The 21,904-nt window shown below is 43.0% G+C and overlaps 1 protein-coding gene across 1 annotated transcript; it reads left to right on the forward strand.

Moving 5' to 3' along the window:
- Positions 1-5,308: 5,308 nt before the first annotated feature.
- Positions 5,309-15,798, forward strand: CIMIP2B (ciliary microtubule inner protein 2B). Its single transcript, XM_060784398.2, has 6 exons — positions 5,309-5,470; positions 7,013-7,248; positions 7,971-8,164; positions 8,640-8,778; positions 9,265-9,495; positions 14,911-15,798. Exons 1-6 carry the CDS (start codon positions 5,403-5,405, stop codon positions 15,003-15,005), a joined length of 963 nt encoding a protein of 320 aa, XP_060640381.2. The 5' UTR covers positions 5,309-5,402; the 3' UTR covers positions 15,006-15,798.
- The last annotated feature ends 6,106 nt before the right edge of the window (positions 15,799-21,904 follow it).

The following is a 21,904-nucleotide window of genomic DNA, read 5'->3' on the forward strand; positions in this document are numbered from 1 at the left end:
CTAGAGCGGCTCTTTGGAAGAGGCCTGGGCTCCTGCGTAGGACAGAAGGAGTCAGCGCCCTCTGCTGGTCAGAGCTAGGAAAAGGAGGGAAAGCATTCCAAGAAGCCCGCGCCGACTCCTGATTGGTTGGAAAGCAGCCCAGCTAGGATCTGCTCCCTGAATGGCTCAGGACATCTTTTTTTATAGATATAGATAGTGGCGGGAAATGCAACAAGCCATCATCATTGGAGCATTTGAAGCGTCAGTCCTTTTCATGATGAGCTTAATGGTGAACGTAATAGGGTTACTTTAGGCACTGGCCAACTTCGGCCCTCCAGGTGTTTTGGACTTCAAAACAGCCGGTAGGCTGTTAGGAATTGTGGGAGTTGAAGTCCAAAACACCTGGAGGGCCGAAGTTGACCCAAGGCTGGGTTAATCCAATGTACACAATGGATACTTGGGGATGATAACCATCTCAATAGGTGATGCTGACTTGAGGCCGTTGTTTCTATTTCTTATTTGTATACATTTCATCAAAGAGTATAACCTCAATTTAAGAGTGTGACGATGTGTAACTTTTATTCTTATGGTTATGTGTTGTTTAAACACTAGTTAATAAATGGTAAGCATGTATGATTATATTTTATTAGAGATGGTGGCTGATTTAGCCTGAGCTGAGTTGCCATAGCAACGGGGGCGGAGCCAACTGCCTCTTCATGGGGCAGCTGTTTGAAAGTGGCAGTCTGTAAGCCCGTGAGCTACAGGGAAGACTGAATCTCTGGGTGGAGATCCAGGGAATTAATTTGTGACCAAAGGGGTTACAGGAAAGGACCCGGTAGTGATAAAACTACAGGGGGTTATTGATTCTGGGTTAAGAATCAAGGTTTGGCTGGGAGCCAATTCTGTTAAATAAGCCGTTTAGCTTATTTGTTTTATTAGGACAGTTGTCCAGGAAAGATACAACTGCTTATAGAAACCTCTTAAAGTCTGTACCTAAAGTTACTCATGAAACCTTACTAATGTAACCAGTCAAGATTCATGCCTCTTGTGAAGAAACAATCAAATCTGTTATACCTTGCTTGTTCCAATAAAATTGTTACTGTTCTCCTCAAGCCTTGCCTGATACAGTTTCTCTTAAGTTAAACAGCCTGCATAAGAAGTAAAACCAAACCAGGGACAGAAAACGCTACGCTATCAATACTTCTGTAAATAATAGTCCCTTTATAAACCAGCTCATAAGCTGATATTGATCATTGCCCGGCTTTCCTCACAGATTGGGTGGCAGTAATTTTACCCTCCTTTACAAAGAGCACCCCAACTTACGAGCATTTTGAGTTAAGAGCCATTGCTCAGTGCTGTTTTGCTTTGACATATGACCAGTGTTTTGAGTTAAGAGCAAGTGTGAGAGTGCAGGGCTTCAAAGGAGCAACCTCCGGGCCTTGTGTTCTTGTCTACTTTGGGACAAAGTTTGCTGTCCACTTTGCTCATGTCCACTTTGAGGAACGTTGGGTTAGTTGATTTTGTGTGGTTTTTATTCCTGGTCTCTTTGGCTTGATGAAAAGAGAGAGAGAGCAAGAGAGGGAGGGAGGCTGGAAGGAGGACAGAAGGAAGGAGAAAAGGGTACTTCTGCCTCTTTGCTTTGTGTTGCTTTGTGCTCCATGCCACAACGTTATGCTTCTACCATTTTAAAGTTGTTCTTTAATTTTTATTGTTCTACTAGCTTGGGTATCCAGCAATACCAGGGTTATTTGAAAAAGGAATTGTTTGGTTTTTGATGTTATGGATTGACCCGTTAGAAATTAGTGCAGATCCATAGGGGTGATTTGAATGCAATATTCCTGCTTCTTGGCAGGGGTGTTTTGGTACGGCTGTACCAGGAGCTCCAGCTTATCTTGCTATTTGTTGAGTGTTGCATGTTTTAAAAGTTCTATGCATTTACAGTTAGGTGGCTTTCCTTACTTTGCAGTTATTGGGTCAATGACCTGTCAATTATCATTAGGATCCCTAGTTCTGCCCCCTTTTTGGGTTTTGGAAGGAATAGGAGTCATTTTAAGTCACTCCACACAGAGAAGTCTTTCTTACAGGATTTAAACCAGGACCTCCTGTAAAAGGCTTCATCATTTACAGCTTGGCCGGGGGGAAATAGCCCCATAGCTTGGCCAGGGATATACAGTCTCAGCACAGTTTTTGCTGGGGACTTTACAGTTTGCTGAGGAACTTACAGCATCTCAGCTCTCTTGCTAGGCATCCAGGCCCATAGTGCTTCAGCCAGCCATCACTGGGAAGTGAACATCTTCCTCCTCCTGGAAGTTCTGCAAAGGTCTCTGTTCGCTAAGGGCCCTTCGCAGCAACCATAAAGCAGATTGGACCGGGTGTAGGGGCCCCGCGCCAACAGAAGAGAAGACAGATTGCCCAGGGTAGAGGTCTGGGATTTTCCCAACAGTGAAGGAACAGTTGCCTGCCCTTGGGGGCAAGATTGAGAAAGCCAACTGTTTATTAAGAAAACTTTGAATCCAATCGTTGAAGCCTTGTTATTTGTTCAGTAATAAAGATTTTGTTGCATCTTTAAAGACTTTGAAGCCCATCTTTTCAGGAAAATCCCAAAAAACCTCTCTCTGAGGCAACCCAGGCATCCCGTTGAGCTCACATAAATTAAGTCCTGTTTATAGTCTTTTATAGGAGCCCAGCACGCGACAGCACAAGGGGGTTGGACTGGATGGCCCATGAGGTCTCTTCCAGCTCTTTGATCCTATGATTCATGGCAGATGGGGTTTGCTGTAGTCTCTGGATGTGGGTGAAGGTAGTGCCAATCCCATTGTCTGTGGTCCATCCTCCCCCAAACCACACTAGGTTGAAAAGTGGGTCATGGTGGGGTCTGTGTGCCAAGTTTGGTCCAGATTCATGGCTGATGGAGTTAGCAATAGTCTCTGGATGTGGGTGACGGTACTGCAAATCCCATCATCCATGGTCCATCCTCCCCAGGACCTAAAGTGGGTCATTGGGGCCTGTGTGCCAATTTTGGTAGAGATCCGACATTTGTGGGGGTTGCAGTGGTCTCTGGAAGTCAGAAAAATCATTGCCCACACACAAACATTCACTTTTATTATATACATAGATAGATCGATAGATATATAGAAGTTATACATAGATAGATGTGAATGTATACATTATTTGTAATTTTTCTTACTTAAAAACACATAATAAAAATGGGAGGGGAGAGTTTTGAGCCCACCAAATGGATTAATAACATTTCTATGGCAAAATCTACTTTGCGATAAGAGCATTTTGAGTTAAGAGCTCATCACAAAACAAGTTCAACTCGTTAAAAGGCATCACTGTGCCTTTTATAATTTGGGAGTCTGATTTCTGGATGTCATATTGACCATGGAGAAAGTGGAAACACAGGCAAAGGGACGGGGGCAATCTCTTGAGCAAGCCCCACCGATGCTGTGTGGTTCTCTGGACTAAGTAGGCGTGAGTGATGAGGTGGGAATTTATTGACAGCTCAAGAGAACATGTCATTCTCTACACCCAACATCCTCCTGGCTACCCATGGTGTTGGCATAGGGTTGCAGGAGAGAGATAGGGGCCCTTCTATATGGGTCCTAAAACAAGGAAGAAACCAGGATAAAAGACTAAGTGACATTTAAGGGAAATGCACACTGATTTGGAGTAACGGCTGAAAAACACGTGTTAAAAAGGAGCGCTTACAACCCAATTTTGGCCGAAAACTGCACATATTCACATGACTGTATATCCCTGCACTCAAGGAAAACACACAACTTCATTGTGCAAATTTTAAAATTGCATTTTAAAATCCCAAAACAGCTTACCAGCACTGTAAACAAATGGAGCCACGGAAACACAGGTGGCTAAACGGAAGCACAAATGGAAAGCAATTGCAATGAGAACTCTGCAACTATTCCTTTGCTCTCACATTTAAGAAATTAAACAGAGCTTGAATTTACAGTAGGGTGAGGAGAGATAATAAGAAATCTGCTTGTGTGTACATTCAGACAGCCGAATCAGCATATATAACAACAACCCAGCATATATAAGGTCCAGCGTGTCTCAGAGCATCAATTTTTTTAAAATGTTAACTTCCACCGGATGTCCCATGTCCATCTTGCCAATTTCTAAATTCTACAAAGGAAGGTGTCAGGATGGCAGGGGAGCGTTTACTGGGACTGACAGGTCTGTGTTTGGACTTGCTGTCAGGTCCCGCATTTTTTCCCAATTAGTTCACACAAGCACTCTCCATCCATCTGGGGGCTGTGGGTGGCGCAGTGGGTTAAACCCTTGTGCTGCTGAACCTCTGACCTGAAGGTTGGCAGTTCGAATCTGTGGGATGGGGTGAGCTCCCGCTGTTAGCCCTAGGTCCTGCCAACCTAGCAGTTCAAAAAAACATGCAAATGTGAGTACATCCATAGGTATTGCTTTAGCAGGCAAAGGCAAAATGATGCTCCATGCAGTCATGTCAGCCACACAACCACAGTTGTCTACAGACAACACAGTCACCTCTGCTTGGAAATGAAGAAGAGCACTTCCCCCAGAGCCTGAGATGAGCACTGCTAGCAGAGCCGGAAATGTAAGGAGAGGCCTTTGCCTTTGTTTGTGTCAGCATTGTGCTTTCACTGTAACAAGGCACTGAATGTTTGCCTGTGTCTGTTTATATGGTGTAATCCACTCCGAGTCCACTCGGGGAGAAAGGCTAAATATAAATAAAGCATTATTATTATTATTATTATTATTATTATTATTATTATTATTATTTGCCACTGGCCCGGCCTGTCTGTCAAATTTTAAAAAGCAATGTGTTAAAAAGTTTGCCCATGCCTGATATTTATTTATTTATTTATTTATTTACTTTGCTTATATACCACTGTTCTCAGCCCAGGGGCGACTCACAGCGGTGTACAACATAGAAAGGACAAGGTTCAAAATTCAAGACACAATCTAAAATATCAATCTAGCAATAACCAAAAACATCATCATCAAAAACATCAACAATATCAATAATACAAAAATCCATTCGCGTCGTCTCATCGTTTAAACCACAATCCAGTATCATTTTCCGTTGTTCCATTCCCGCAGTCATTACCAATTATATACACACATATATACATTTTATATCATATAATATGTACTATATAAATATTTCTTGGGGCTCCATGAAAAACTATTGCTTCAAAAAGGGCTCTGTGGCTGAAAAAGTTTGAGAAACCCTGCTGTAGAGTTCTAGTAACAGAGATGCCCCTCCTTCTGCTCCCCTGAGTTTGTGTTTCCTTGGGCACAGTCTCCTCCTCTGCCATCTGAATGCTGAGGGCACACTGTCAGCCGGCCCTGCCTGCTGCGGGCAAAATACCTTCTGGTCTTGGTTCTGACTCCTCAGTCCTTAGGCAAGGAGGAGGCCTCTGTGGATCATGGCCACTACTTTTGCCCCCAAGCTCAGCCCAATCCTGATGACCCCAGACCCACACTACATCCCTGGGTAAGTGCAGCAGTGGGACAGCAGGAGCCCTTCCCAGGTGAAAGGGATCCATGGAGTTGGAGGTACAGCCAGCATCTCTTTCCATGAAACTTGTCTATGTTGGGAGCAACCCCCCCCCCTTTTCCTCCCAAACCTGCATAGACATGCAGGTCTGGTGGGGTACCCAGGTCCCAGTCTCTGATGCTGTTCCAAGTTGGCAAAACTCTGAGGCAGGCTTTTTGGAAGAGGGGTGGGTGTCTTTGTGGCAGGATTCCTGGTGTATGTTTTTGTGTGGAACTCCGATACAGGAGGATTGGCAGGATACACCCCCACACACAACAAACACAAATAAACAGAGTCTTGTAACATCATCTGCTCTTGTGTGGACAGGAGGCCATAGCAACCAGAGAGGGAGCAGGAGCAGACACTTGAAGGACAAAACTTGCCTTATTCTTCCTTGTTCCTCCATTCCCGGCCCATGCACACATTAGGGAAGGGGCAAAAGAGGGGCCACCCACAGAAAATGGGCATCTTGGAGCTGTCAACTTAACAAAGAGACTGGAAAGTATACAGTAACTTGCAAAATGTGTGGGTGTGGGTGTGTGGCTGCTTCCATGCAAGTAGGGTGCAAGTACCTCACAACCTCTGAGGATGCCTGCCACAGATGCAGGCGAAACGTCAGGAGAGAATGCTTCTAGAACATGGCCATATAGCCCGAAAAACCTACAACAACCCAGGGTGAGTCCATTTCACAGTGAAGGGGGCTGGCCTTACTCAAAAGCTACCTGCCCTCCCTTATGTGTTGCCTGAACTGTACATTTAATACAGTTTTGACTATAGTTTGACACTAGAATCTTGGGGTTTGTTGTTTGATGAGGCACCCGCAGTCTATGGCAGAGAAGTCTCAAGACCTTGCAAAACTAGAATTCCCAATGCTATTCCCAATACAAACACCCCCAGCAGCCATCAGTTTGGTACAGGCATGGACAAGCTTTGTCCCTCTTGGTGTTTTGGACTCCGACTCCCAGAATTCCTAACAGCCAATAAGCTGTTAGGAGTTGTGGGAGTTGAAGTACAAAACATCTGGAGGGATGAAGTTTGCCCGTGCCTGGTCTAGAAAAAAAGAAGAGGCGTTCCCTTAAGGGATGAGATCCCGAGCCATGTCAGGCTTCCATTGTCTCCATGATGGAACTGGGAAAATAGTGCTGTACTATATAAGATGGATTGGATTGGATTCCTTTCATTAGATAGTTTTACTTGGAGATTAGATGTGTACCTCTTAAAGGTAATTTCGTAGCGGATCCTTTGAGAGGGTGGACTAGATGACCCTTGGGTCCCCTACAGGATGTTTGAACAAAGATGGAATGAAATCCGAAAGATATATGCACCAGATCTTGGCCAGAAGAGACAGGAAAGTCAGGGTCCTCCTTGCCCCTTCAGCTCACCAAAACAACCTCAGTGCCCATACAAAAAAATATTCTCCTGCTGAGGTGGGGTGGGGTGGGGGTGGAGGTCAGCTTTATCAGGCCTTGCAAGACACTCTGCATTGCCTCTTTCTTACAGCTACTGTGGCTATTGCCCCCGTTACAAGTTTGCACTGGGCCAGACATACGGGAGACTCACTGGGCAGCTGCTTTCTAATTCCGAGGGGATGCACCCTGGACAGCTCCTGCTGCAGCCCAATGGCTTCTCCCACAGCAATAAGGAGGAGGAGGAGGAGGAAGATGAGGAAAGGTCTGGAGGTGGCAGAAGGGCAAAATGCCAAGCCTTTGAGTACTGCTTTGTCCCAGGATATACAGGTGGGTCACGTGGCTGAGTGGATGCAGTGGGGTTCAGGTAGTGACTGCCAGGTCAGCAGTAGCAAAGCAGGAGAATTAGAGGGGCAGGATGCTTGGGCACAGGAGCGCTGGAGGTCAGGGCTTGAAGTTCAAGCACCATATGTCAAGATATAGTGGGAGGACAGGTTTGGGGTGCGGGGCAAGACGACTAAGGCATATCCTCTAACACTTCATACATGAAAACCAGGACAAATGGAAGAATAAGTGAAAGACGAATGAAGCCACAGCAGAAGAGAGCTTCTTTGGACCCCAGAGCCAACTGGCCATGGAGGAAGTGGAAACACACGGACAAGAAAACCAAAGCCTGGAGGAGCTGCAAGTCTATCCATATGAAATACTGCTTCAGGTGCAGCTTTGTAGAAGAATAAGTAAAAGAAGAACAAGGCCATTGAGGAAGAGAGCTCCCTTGGAGCCAGAACTCACCACCAGAAGACCTTAACCAGTGTTCACAACATTCAAGGGGAGCTCTCTTTCCTTCCTTCCCCTGGAGGCCAGTGTGAAGATGATGGCAGATCTGAAATATTTCTTCAGGTGCAGATGGAGGGATTGTTTGCATTGTTTCCCTCATCCTTTCCTTATCCCTCCCCATATTTCTGCAAGGGACAGATGCCTGGTGGAGGCTTCAAAACCCAAAAAGGAAAACATTTATCATCACCCTCTGATTTCTCCTTCTTTCTGGGCAGGATTCATCCCTCGAGCCCAAAACCACTTTGCCAAGACCTACAGTCAGGTCTGCAAGGAGGCCAGGAATGAGTTTGCCCGGCAGGTGGCGAAGCAAGTGGGCATCAAAGCAGCGTGGCAGCGAATGGAGCCTGAAAGAGAAGGCAGAAGAGGAGGAGGAGGGTCCCCGCAGGAGAACGGCAAGCTGGAGTCTCAAGTGAGTGGTCTGATGTGGCAGGCACTGAGGCTGCTGCAGATGGTCTGGTGCCATGGGCATCTCTCAGGGCCCTTTTGTGGTCCCGTGAAAACCCTCTCCACAAGACAGTGGGGCCCCTAATGCTGTCCTTCCATGAGGGATGTGGTAGGGTTTCACCTTGTCTAAATCTGAGGAAATGGGAGCACATATATTTGGGAATCTAGTTCTTTCTCTCTCTGGTACACAGACAAGCTAGCAAAGATATGAGGTTCCATAGTAGACCTCCTCCTCTGGGTGTCACACAACCAGTTCCCCTTCTGTGCTCTTAATAGGGATGTTCTTGGGGGTAAGGGGACTGTTTTTTGTCCCCGGTATGGAAACTTTCCAGGATAGCCCTGGTTCTGCCTCATTTCAGCCATTCCTTTACCAGACTGGGGAGAAACAAGTCTATGAAAGGTACGCTGTGGCCTGACTTTGCCCCTCTTGTGCCCACCAGCCCCTCTTTACTCGGGCTAAAACTCCACTGAATGCCCTGGGGAAAGCTGCTGCTCCTTATGTCTCTCGCTGTGCTTTCCAGCCTCAGGGATCACCCTACTCACTGGAGGACAGCAACCCTCAGAAATACTTCATGTCAGGTGAGTGGGGTTTCCCAAGGACATTTCCCAAATGAAAAACAGAACATGTGTGGCCAAGGTGCAACCAAAATTGCAAAGATTATTGATAAATAAGGAAGAAGCTTGGAGAGGCTAGTACAGATTGCTTTTGCCTCAACCTCCTGGGAAGTCCACTCCAACTTCTCCTCTTCTAAAACTACTGCTGTACTTTGAGCTCAGTCTGCAGCAAGTGGAATTAATGATAGAAAAGGGAAAGGAAGAAAGAGAAATGGGACAATTAGCAAGTAGCTGAAAATGAGGGCTAATGGGAATAGTCCTGGCCAATTTGGGACAGGCTCTGGCTCTCATAAATGTTTTCGTTTGTAATTTGGCAAGGATTTTAACTTTTCAAAGTCACTAAGAGTGCTCAGGAAAGGGGAGATAGAGATGAACAGAATATCAGTGGTAAGGCTGGAAATCAGAGCAGCTGCTCCTGCCGCAATGCTAAACTTCACCCTTATTTCTCAGGCTTCACAGGTTTTGTCCCCAGGGCCCAATTCCTGATAGGAGCCAGCTACCCTGTGATCACCCACCGGGCGCTGCTAGAGTTTGACCGGATGCTTCACAAGCCCAGGCCTTTGGGGTCTTCAGGGAGCAGCAGCCAGGAGGGGAAGAGCAGGGGCCAAGCCCTGCCTCCGCTGGCCATAGTCTTCCCTAAGGACGGGAGCCTCTTGCCCCATTACAAGGGCTACGTGCCAGGTGAGCCAGTGCTCTGCCTTCCTGGTGTGTGTCCTATCCATGCCTTGGCTTTTGGGTGGGCAGACATCTGTGTAACCCCACACCAGAATATTGCATGTGTTCATTAGAGGGTCTTCAAAGCTGTGAGATATCCTAGACATGGGGCTGGTGTTCTCTGAACCAAATCCTCTGCTGTTTGAAACATTTAAGACAGGGAAGGCCATGTTCACTACATATGAGATTTGGACTCTGGAGTGGACTGGCAGTAAGAGGGATCTTTCCCAAATCAACCTTGGGAGCAGGGGGTCTTGCACTCAGACCAAAACTTCAGACATTGTTCCCTAATGTGAATGCAAATTCCATCACCATCCAATAATCATCTGTTAGAAAAGAAGAGAGGGGAGAAAGAGAAAGGGAAACTGGATCTGGCGACTGGAAAAGAAGACTAATATGGATCAAGACAGGAAGGAAAGAGACTGTGAGAAGGACTGACTAATTATTAGTATAAAATATGCAATCCTACTAGTTAAGGAATTATAAGAATATCCTGGGAGATATCGGAATGGGTGCACTCAGATGGAGGATGGGTCCCCTCCCCCCACCCCACAAAATGGTTTGGAGTAAACCAGGTTCGAGACAAGTAGTCTTTGAACATAGTGGGGTGAATGGAATAGGGGGAGAAGAACACTACACAAGGGAAGGGAGGGAAGGGAGGGGAAGGAGGGAGAGGGGGGTAAAACAGGGGGGAGTACGAATTAGGGACCAGCCAAGTAAGAGTAAAAGTAGAATGGTAAAGGAATGGGGGAACACCTGAGGATCGTATCTTTGAACTGTAAAGGTTTGGGCTCAATTTTTAAAAGGAAAACCATTGCAGATTTGATTTATAAAGCTAAAGCTCATCTTGTATTCTTACAAGAGACTCATCAATCCAAACCGAAGGTGAACGAGCTTAAGATGCGGGGATCTGTAACGTATATAAAATCATATGGAACATCTAAATCGAGAGGTGTGGCAATTATAATCCAAAATCATTGTGGTTTCAATATAAAAGAAACAAAGATAGATGAGCAAGGAAGATATATTATTATACAAGGGACGATGGGGAATGAGGATTTCACCTTTGCTAATGTATATGCTCCAAACACTAACCAAGCGGAATTCTATGAAACAATATTTAAAGAAATAGAGGGAATACAAAAAGGGTATTTGATCATAGGAGGGGATTTCAATGGAATAATGGATGAGGAAATGGATAAATCCCACCACACAAAGAAAGGGAAAGGGAAAATGCAAAATAGAACAACTCTAAATAGAATAATAAGGAATAAAAATATGGTTGATATTTGGAGAACGTTAAAGGGGAATGAGAAAAGATTTACATTCCATTCGACAGCTCATCAAATTTTTTCTAGAATTGATTACTTTTTTGTTTCACAACAGGTACTGCCCAAAGTACTAGATACTGGAATAGGGGTAATAAGATGCTCAGACCATGCATTAATAAGCTTGGATCTCCAAATAAAGAAGGATTACCAAACATATAAGAACTGGAAGATAGGAAATGCAGTATTAGAGAATAGCAAGATAGTGGGAAAAATAACCAAAGAATTAGGAGATATTTGGGAAATTAATGATAATAACCAATGCCCTTATGCAACTGTGTGGGATGCGATGAAAGCAGTATCAAGGGGCCTGTGCATAAAAGAAGCATGCAACCTAACAAGGGAGCAAGAAGCAGAGAGAAGGAATTTAGAATTAGAAATCCAAGAACTAGAAAAGAGATACATAAGGGAAAAAGATAAACAAAGTTATCTTAAAGCAATGGCCAAAAGGAAAGAATTGGATAAACATGACTTGGAAAAAGTACAGAGAGATTTGATATACACGAAAAGGGAATATTTTGAATATAGCAATCGGAACTCTAGGATGCTAGCTAAAGCAGCACAAGATAAGAAGAATAAGAACACAATTGGAACTATAAAAGATAAGTGGGGTAGGGAAATCATATCAATGAAAGAAAAGCTAGCTGTTTTCTAAGAATTTTATCAAAAATTATACACAGCAGTGGATAACCCCAACAACAAAATAGAGGGGGTTATAGATAAATACTGGAAAATAAAATTACAGGAGATGGATAAAATGAGTATGGAACAATCAGTATCAGAAAAAGAGATAGGAGACGCTATAGATAAATTGAAAGGAGGGAAGACTCCTGGAATGGATGGGCTAGGACCGGAATATTATAAAAAATTTAAATCAATTTTAGTTCCAAAATTAAAAGAACTATATAATAGGATAATGGAAGGAGAACAGATCCCTTCATCATGGCAGGAATCAAGGATCATATTAATTCTAAAAACAAATAAAGATCCTAAAGATCCTGGTTCATATAGACCTATTGCCCTTATAAATCAAGATGCTAAAATATTGACGGCAATAATGGCAAAAAGATTAAATAGCTTTATATATAATTATATTAATAAAGATCAATGTGGATTCATTCCTGGTAGACAAATGTCAAACCCAGTGGGAAGAGTGCTAAATATGATTCATACAATTAAGAAAAAGAATATTAAAGCAGGGATATTGGCCCTAGACATATTTAAAGCATTTGATTGTGTCTCATGGCCGGCATTAAAAAAAATATTAGAAAAATTTGGTTTAGGAGAGAGATTTAGAGGACTGATTGAGAAACTATATTCAACCAACTATGCAACTATACAAGTAAATGATGGCCTTACTGGGAAAATAAGATTGTCTCGAGGAACAAGACAAGGATGCCCCCTCTCTCCTACCTTATTCGCAATAGTCATAGAATTGCTAGCAAATATGATACGAGAGGATAAACATATAAAGGAGATAGGGAAGGAGGGAAGATACAAGATATGTTTATTTGCAGATGATACACTACTAACCTTCAGAAAGCCATTAGAACAGATAAAAAGAATAGAAGCATATTTAACAGAGTTTGGAGAAATTACAGGCCTTAAAGTTAATTGGGATAAATCAGAAATCTTATTATTTAACCACACTAAAGAAGAGGAAGAAAAATTAAGAGAAGGGAGATTGGGCAGATTAAAAATAAAGAACTCAATAAAGTATCTAGGAATTAATATTTCTAAAGAAATTGATAAACTAGAAGAGGAGAATCTAATTAAATTAAGGAAAAATGTAAGGATACTCTGGCTAAATTTGCCAAGCTCAAATTGTCATGGTTTGGTAGAATAGCTCTAATAAAGATGAAAATTTTACCTAAAATAAACTTTTTGTTTAGGATGCTACCTATTAAAATCTCAGCTGGAGAAATTTCAAAGTGGCAGAATATGATAAACACCTTCTGCAACGAGAACAAAAGAGTTAGAATTAACAAAGCAAAATGGTATAAACTACAAAAGAAGGGAGGTCTGGGAATACCAAACTTAAAACTATACTATATAGCAAACCAGTTAAGATATGTTGTTGAAGGGATTATTGGTCAAAAGGATTTAGAATGGTTAGAAGAAGAGAGTGAAGACATAGACATGAAACTAGAATATATTTTCTTTATAGGGAAAACTAGGAATCTAGACAAGAAATGGTATAACAAAATAGAGAACCCTTTTCTAAAAAACATATTGGGAATATGGTCTAAATATGAAGAAAAATTAATACCCTCGATATCCCCATTAACACCGGTGCTGATTACAAGTAATTTCCCTATAAATCTCAAAAAGGAGTTGGAAAGTGAATTCAAGGAAAAAGGAATAACGAAATTAAAAGATTGGGAATCAAAGATGAAAAATATAAATGAGATAAAGGTCCAGTTAGGAGGGAACATTGGATGGTTTAAAGTACTACAACTTGAAAGATGGTTAAGGGAAATAAGAAAGAAATATAAAGGAGAGAGAGAATTTACCAAATTTGAAGAAATGATTAGCCAAAGGGGGAGTAAGGAAGGAAAAGAAAGAACAAAAGGTATAACAAGTGATATCTACAAAATGCTGTTGGAAGGGGTCCAGGAGGAGGACCACCTTAAAAGAATGTGGGAGTTAAATTGTAATAAAGTAATACACCCACAAAACTGGAAAGGAATGTGGAAAATGCGTATATTAAAAAATATGTCAATAAGAATAAAAGAGAACTATTACAAAGTGGTGTGGAGATGGTACCTCACACCAATCAGATTAAATCAAATTGACAAGAAACATTCTAAGCAGTGCTGGAGGGGCTGTCAAGAAACTGGCACATATATACACATGTGGTGGTCTTGCAAATATGTTCAAAAATTTTGGGAAAATGTATTTCAAGAAATAAGAAGAATCACCCAAATAGAGATAACAGGAACACCGGAGATAGCACTGCTGTCATTTATTGACAATGTTAAAATACCAAAAGAACTAAAAGAATTAATTGCCAATCTGGTAACAGCAGCAAGATTATTAATAGCTAAAAAATGGAAAGAAGGAGGGGAGTGCCAATTGGAAGAGTGGTATAGGGAGATTTGGGACATCGCAATAAACGATAAACTGACAGGAAACATTAAGGTTAAAAGAGGATTATTAAAAAAAGATGATTTTGGGAAGATTTGGGGGAAATTGATAGAATATGTATATATAGAAGGTAAGGGGACCAAACCTGTAATAGAAACAACTGATTTTTGGAAATAAGTATTGTAACTGGCTGGTCGGGGGTGAAGGGTTAGCACTGGGTGATTGGATGTAATGAAACAGGAGAATGAAATATTATAGGTATCAAGACATACATGTTCTGTACAATTGTTAATGGAAAGTGATAAGTATAAGAATGTTTAAATACCGAATATGTTAAAGCTACAATAAATAAAAAAATTATTACAATTATCATCTGTTACTGCAAAGCCCTCCCAAAAAGCTTCTCTGTAAATGTGATGTGTGTTACCTAGGAAGAAACGCGCCTTACTGCGAGCCAATAATGAAACGGCACTTTCAGAGACACATTTTAATCCCTGGAAGCAACTGGGAAAATCCCATGCCCTCAACCCTGCCCTCCAGCCCCACCCTCTGCAATCGTAGAAACCATTTTGCAATTTAGGACTTAAGTTGTTTCCAACTTAGGACTTCCCAAGGCAGTAGGATCTCAGGGTTTTCTTGGCTAGTTTTATTCAGAGCAGTTTGGCCCCAAGGCTTTCCCCTGAGCCTGAGAGAATATTAGCAGTGGGATTTGCCCAAGGCCCACTGAGTGTTGGCCTACTCTTAAGTCGTGGGCCAACACTCAGATCTCACATTCCACACTAGTTCTCTATTGTCGACATGGCTTTCCTCTGAAGCAGTGTGCAACTTGTCCAAAGTTGCCCAACAGGTTGCTTTGGCTTCCCCTTTAGGTCTCCAATTAGTTTTTTCCAGTAACCCTAGGAAATCCCTTTGATCTTGGAGTGGGTTATGAAAAGGCACTCATTCTTTCCTCCCTCTCTGCTCTTAGGCTACAAGTTCCAGTTTGGAAAGACCTATGGGCAGCTGACCCGCAACGCTTTGGGCCGGAGCACGCTGGAGAAGCAGATCTTAGGGGTTGTATAATAGTGGAGGATCCTTTCAACACTAACCTCCACTGCACTCTTTGCCTCGCTTGCTTCATTCTGTATATGAATCAAGAAGGAGGGTCTGACCAGTTGTTATCTCCCACTCTTGGCTATCCAGCCAGAGCTCTTTCCAGACTGCTTGCCTCGGCACATCCTTGAAAACCTCCTCACTCCCTACTTTTTCTTGCTCTTTTTCTCCCTCCCCAACCGCTACATGTATCTTTTTTGTCCAGCAAAAGTGGGTTTCTCTTCATGGAAGCCATGCCAAAATAAAACCTGTTAAAGCATGCAGTCTGGGCCAGATGGTACTCCAAAGCGATACTGTGTGGCATTCCTAGAATCCAAGTAAAATCTGTCCGAAAAAGGACCAAGCAATCCTACCTACATGCACCACAATTCAAGAGAGATATTGACAAGCTGGAATGTGTCCAGAGGAGGGCGACTAAAATGATTAAGGGTCTGGAGAACAAGCCCTATGAGGAGCAGCTTAAGGAACTGGGCATGTTTAGCTTGAAGAAGAGAAGGCTGAGAGGAGATATGATAGCCATGTATAAATATGTGAGAGGAAGCCACAGGGAGGAGGGAGCAAGTTTGTTTTCTGCTTCTCTGGAGACTAGGACACAGATTAATGGCTTCAAACTACAAGAGAGGAGATTCCATCTGAACATGAGGAAGAACTTCCTGACTGTGAGAGCCTTTCAGCAGTGGAACTCTCTGCCCCGGAGTGTGGTGGAGGCTCCTTCTTTGGAAGCTTTTAAACAGAGGCTGGATGGCCACCTGTCAGGGGTGATTTGAATGCAATATTTCTGCTTCTTGGCAGGGGGTTGGACTGGATGGCCCATGAGGTCTCTTCCAACTCTTTGATTCTATGATTCTGTGCAACCCAGCCCAGCACTCAGACAAATCTTACTTTGACACAGAAGCTCATTTGTGGCAAAGATTCCCCATAAACTTGTCCTATAAAGAAGGAGAACTTTAAAGCATTTTGGAGGGGGTCGCAAACATTTGGAAGGTCAATCAGGCTGTGTTTTCTTCCCCACAGTGAGGAGGTCACAAATGCCTTGGCCTTTGGCCACGGAATGTACCAGCTAGTCTGTCTTCTGGCTTTCTGATGCTTTTGCCTCAAGGTGTTATGCTCTTTTAACAAGTGCTTGCTGCTTTTGGCTCAACCTGGGGCTTTATTAGGGAAAACACCCCAGGTGCGGGCTCTCAGAAATTGAGAGTTATGTTGCCAATCAGTCCCGGATTAAGAAGCCTGCTGAGTTTACTGAGACACTTGGAAGAAAGTTATGAGAGCTTGCGGCATAGATGGACAGGGGCTGTTTGAGGTGAAGCCAAGCTTCGGAAAAGCAAACACAAATTGTAAAAAGGACATGGGTTGCTACCTGTTTCCTTGGCTAAAGAGCTGCAGGGAAGGAGCCTAAAATGAAGAAAACAACTTACTTAACCTATGTATAAACCCAGAGCAAGTTTGAGAAGCAACATTAGGAATTTGATACGCACTGTGGATAAGTCGAGGGTTGTTCTGCAGAAAGGGAAATGCACCAATGCCTGCTCAGGGGGACCACTGGCTCTCGCAGCCATTGCCATTTCCCCACCCAGGCATTCAAAGAGGCCATAAGTGATACCGGAGAAGAGAGAGGAATCAGTGTTTCTTTCAGGTTTTTCTGAGATGAATGAAACTCTTGCCTTTCGTCACTTAACTCGGAGAAGGGAATGGTTCCTTTTTTTGGTAAAGAGATAAAATACGGGCCTTACACTGGCCTCTCATTAAATCAATCCAGTATATTGGAACTGGTTTTTGACTAAAATGTATAGTCTTATACATGAATATTTATTTGGAGCTGTCCAGTAGGGGTGTGCAAAATTCTGGACATTGTTTCAAATTTTGGAAAATTTGGGTGAATCAGAGATACAAATCCCCAAAATACAAAGCAGAAAGGACCTCAAATTTACAAATTGAAACATGAACCTCCTCTGGGAAATTGGTAAAATTTGTTGCTTTGGACCTCTTTTTTAATGTAACAAATCAGTGGATGACCAAAATGTTCTGAAACTTGGCAGGAATGATGCCCAATTTATGTTCTGTCCATGTTGAGAAATTCAAGGGGATACCTTTTTTTAAAGAAGGACATTTTATTTGTAAAAACTTTAAAAATTTCCCAAAAGTTAGTAGATGGCTGAAACACTCTGAAACTTGGCATCCTTACAGTCGTAAATGTGGCCTACAAGTGTGGCAAGTTTCATTCTGATACCCGTAAAAAATGACAAAGAAACCCTACGAATATGTTTTCCCATTGCTGCTAATCAACCAAATCTTATTAAAACAATAACAACAATTCGGAATTTGAATTACTAATTGAAACGCCCCTTCCGAATATTCCCGAAATGTGTGTGTGTGTGTGTGGGGGGGGGTCCGAATTTCGAAACAAAACCAAAATAGATTTCTGCCATTTTGCATACGTCCAGTTCATTAAATGACTATGGGTAGTCACAATCTCTATACCTATCCTAGAATTCAATCATGGTTTGTTTTGGGGATGCATGGAAGCCTCTTGGTGACATATATGGATGTCTTTGAAGGTACCTCCTTCTGCAATATTTCTCATCAGAGGTGATGCTCCAGGGCTAGTTTTTGGCTGAAGAGGCCAAGGGGTGCCTCAGAAGAATCTAGCTGTAGTTCAAAAGACGTGGATATAGCATGCCTTCTCCAGAGGAGCTCAACTGGTTGCTGACACCATTCTGAGTCTCCCCTTTTCTGGCTGCTGCCTAGATGAGCCCACTCTCCCTTGGCCATAGTGAAATAGTGCACTTTAAAGCAACTGTGGACAGTGAGATCCCACCTGTGGATAGAGAAACCTGCAGCACAGATACTGAGTTCTGATAAGCGGATATTGGTACTAGCTGCAGGCCACTCGTGAATCCGTGTGCGAGCCAAAGAAGCTACACCCAATGTTCCCAAATAAATTGAAGGTCCCACAATATTCAATTTTTAAGGTCCTGAAGTTTTTTCATCTCCCTTGCAAACCAGAGGTCTGGCAACCCCTGCAAGGCCACTTCTAACACCAACAGACATAGGAGAAAATGCAACTATCTTTTCACTTGCCTTTCTTCCCACCAGTCTTTTATCTTTGTGCTCTTTCCCCCATGGTGATGTGCCCCAACTGGAGATACTGAAACATATTTGGACCTTGTGGGAAGGTTTTTTAAAACTAGTAAATAGTAGGCCTGGGCGGTTTCGTTCGTTAATTTTGTAATTCGTTAAATATTCGTTAATTTTAGCAATTACAAAACGATTACAAAACTTATTTTTAAACCCGGAAGTGTTTTTAAATATCGAAACGGCACGCGCCAAAAAATGTTGTATTTCCGTCCATTTCGGAAATACGTAAGATGGCTTGGCTAGATGCTTGCTGGGAGCTCTCCTCTCTCTCCTCTCCTTAGCCAGTCAGAGGCAGAGCCTGAAAGAGGAGGAGGAGGAGGAGGAGGAGGAGGAGAGGGCGGGGAAGGCGCCGGCTGAGCAAGCGAGCGAGAGGGCGAGCGACCCTCAGCGGGAAGGCGGCCCGTCCCTCCTTCCTCACCTTTGCGGTGGGTGTGCTTCGTTCTCCCAATTCCTTAGCGGTGGGTGTGCTTCGTTCTCCCAATTCCTTAGCGGAGGGCTGTGCTTTGTTCTCCCAATTCCTTAGCGGAGGGCTGGGCTAGATGGCCTTTGGGGAGCCCTTCTCCCAATTTCGCATTGCTTCGGAGGAGCCGGGCCCGACTCGGCAGCAGCGCTTGAGGGCCCGCCAGAGTGAGTGCCTGCCTTCCCTCCTTAATAATAATTTCTCCTCCCTATTCTACTAAATTAATAATTAAATTAAAAAAAATTGAAAAAAAAATTGAAAAAATATTGAAAAAAAAGGACGCCATCTTTACAAAATGTTTTGTAAATATTAACAAAATTTCGTAAATACCGAACTTTTTTAAGGGAAAATTTTGTAATTATTTTAAATATCGAAACAAAAAAAACCCCCAAATACAAATCGATTTTAGAAACAAATTTTTGCGTTGTTACCCAGGCCTAGTAAATAGTATAGATGTGATATTCTTCACCACGAATGTGAATGTGAACTTGGACATGACACCTGAGAAAGAGAGGTGCGAACACATCCTTTAGATGGAAAAAACAACTGCAGAGACCTCTTTCCTAATGAGCTTTCAAATGGGCATAATTAGGGCAACATTGATTGCTAGCGATATTCTGTCTGAGTTTCTTTCTTGGATGAGCAGATAAGACAAATAGCAGTCAGCAAATGGAAAAGTTTTTGTCATCCATCACCCAGACACCTTAAACACCCAAAAGCTTCTGAGCATCTAGTTGGCCAAAAACAGCCACACATTCCCCATGCCATCAACATCTCCATTTGAGACATGGCCATAACCAAGAAATATGGAGCAGTGACTAAAGCAAAAGAGAAGAGCACCTTTGGGGACAGTAAAAGGCAATGTTTACTCCTTGGTAGTACGTTTCTTCACCTTTGTGACAAGAACCTACACATTTGAAATATCTTACCCATAACATCTCTACATGTTGCAACACCTTTTCTTTTATAACCTTCATTGTTGGCACAGTAAAATGGTTGAAAATCGTGAAACCCTAGGTCTCCGTGTTGTCACGGCATACAAAAATGAACTCTTACAAGTTCTGCTGAGGACTCATCTGAACTCTGTAAAATAAGGCAAAGAAGAAGAGATGCCATGAAAAAGCAAATCCCTGGGTGGCTGCTTCTGATTGCTGTCAGCCATACATAATGGAAGTGCCTTAATCCTAAGGTCTAATGAGACATCAGTATTTTAAAACACCTTTAAATCTTTGCCTGGGCAAAGCTAGAAACTTGTTTTCACAAAGCTTATAAAATGCAATACAAGAACCATGTCAACAAAGAGAGGCAAATGAAAAGAGAGAACATCACCTTTGGGGTTTCATAGCAGTTTGCGGTCAATAAATACAAGGTTTATGGATAACCTTTTCATAAAAGTAAGGGGATGCTTTGTCTCCTGAGCAAATGGACCACAGCTGAGACTTAAGAATGACAGGTCTGGTTGGGTACCTCATAAGGCTGCTTTGAGCCCTGGCCTGCCAGAAAGTATCAAGAAATGGATTATAATGTGTATGCTTCCATGTTGGAGTTGATATAAGGTCAAGTCAACATTTCTCAGCCTCATACCCAGTTCTCTAAGCTGCTTCTCAGTGGTGGCGTAATGAGTTAAACCCTTGTGTTGCTGAACTGCTGACCTGAAGGTTGGCAGTTCGAATCTGCGGGACGGGATGAGCTCCCACTGTTAGCCCTAGCTCCTGCCAGCCTAGCCGTTTGAAAACATGCAAATAGGTACTGCTTCGGCAGAAAAAGGCAAAAAGACACTCCAAGCAGTCATGCTGGCCGCATGACCAGGAGGTGTCTATGGACAATACAGGCTCCTTAGCTTGGAAATGGAGAAGAGCACCTTCCCCAGAGCAGGGGATGATCTCCGTCTCCAGAGCCTTTGTCTGTGTATTTGTGTCTCATTGTATTTCATTGTAACGAGGCACTGAATCTTTGCCTGTTTCTGTTTATATGCTATATTCCTCTCTGAATCCCCTCAGGGAGAAGGGTGTAATATAAATAAATAAATAAATATTGTCTTGAAGAGACTTGCAAGCCTCCCTTCAGCCTCCTGTGCTTTCCCTCACCTGCACATGTGCACCACAGTGCTATGTGCTGAGCACCCCTGCTCCCCCTTCCCTGATCAGTCTCAGAAGCATCCCTCCCATTGGCTGAGAGGCCGGCTGAGACGCCAGCCATAGCAGAGGAAGGCTTTTGGTGGAAGCATTTTCTTCCAAAAAGGAAGAGGATAGGCAGAGAGATCTTCAGCCTTCTCTGCCAATGGTCTTTGGTTACCCCTCTACAATGCCCATTCGACCCCTCAAGGGGTTGTGACCCCTAGGTTGAGAAATGCTGAAGAGTAATAGTTAGTTTGCTAGGCTGACCTATTGATGCAACACCATTTCTGTTCCTGAGTTATACATGTAATTTCCTAATTGGTTCATTCATAAAAAGATGGGAAAGGTTTATTAAACTGCAAAAGCTTTGTTTCTGTGGGAGAGGCATCCTGCAGCACATTTGGCTCTAGTTTTTCGATAAATATCTCATTGAGTCTCAACCAATTCAACCTAGTTTGTGGCAGCCACAAAAACAAAGTTTTTGGAGTAGAACAGGGAATAACACTTTCAAACTAGAAACAGTTTTTTTGTCAAATTTTGTTATATAGTGTTATCATACCAATAGTCTGTAAAAGAAACTTTTACAAACTTGCAGTGTTGTTCCCACAACACTCCTAACCACAATATGATTTTCTGGAATTGATTGCAAAAATAGACAATGCTGCTGGGCATTCATAGCATGAAGTTCGAGCTTGCTTCTGCTTTAGATCAGTAAAAGACAGGTTTTGTGAGCGCAGTCCCTTCCGTAGGTTGCATCAGAGAAGCTGGAACTTCACTGAAGCAGGAAGCTGTCAGAGAAGAGCTGCTGGCAAGTTGCTAAAGGTCAGGTGCAGTGACATTTGAAAAACCCTGCTTCCTTTCTACTGGCCATCCTTCCACAGAAGGGTCATCCCTTTGACCTTTTCCCTTCCTCCAGTGGAGACCATTGGGGCAGGAATAAATCCTGAAAGGAAAGCTCTCAGCATGATAGGTCCCTTCAAGAAGTTTCCATGCCCAGCAAAGGAAAGGACTTTTGTAAAGCTAATGGGTCCTAATTGTCCATTCTGAACCAAGCCACTCTTTTTTAAAAAGACTTAAAAGGGGGGGGGGGGATTGCTCACACTGCATTTCAGAATAACACACAGCTATCTCAAATGAAACAATGCCATGGTTGCATA

The sequence above is a fragment of the Anolis sagrei genome, chromosome X (assembly GCF_037176765.1).
Source record: "Anolis sagrei isolate rAnoSag1 chromosome X, rAnoSag1.mat, whole genome shotgun sequence".
Lineage (NCBI taxonomy): Eukaryota > Metazoa > Chordata > Lepidosauria > Squamata > Dactyloidae > Anolis > Anolis sagrei.

Excerpts from the sequence above, each read along its gene's own strand:
- CIMIP2B (XM_060784398.2), top strand. The coding sequence starts at position 5,403 with ATGGCCACTACTTTTGCCCCCAAGCTCAGCCCAATCCTGATGACCCCA. Across the intron at positions 8,165-8,639 it reads ACGGCAAGCTGGAGTCTCAA|CCCCTCTTTACTCGGGCTAA; the intron begins GTGAGTGGTCTG and ends TGTGCCCACCAG. Across the intron at positions 8,779-9,264 it reads TCAGAAATACTTCATGTCAG|GCTTCACAGGTTTTGTCCCC; the intron begins GTGAGTGGGGTT and ends CTTATTTCTCAG.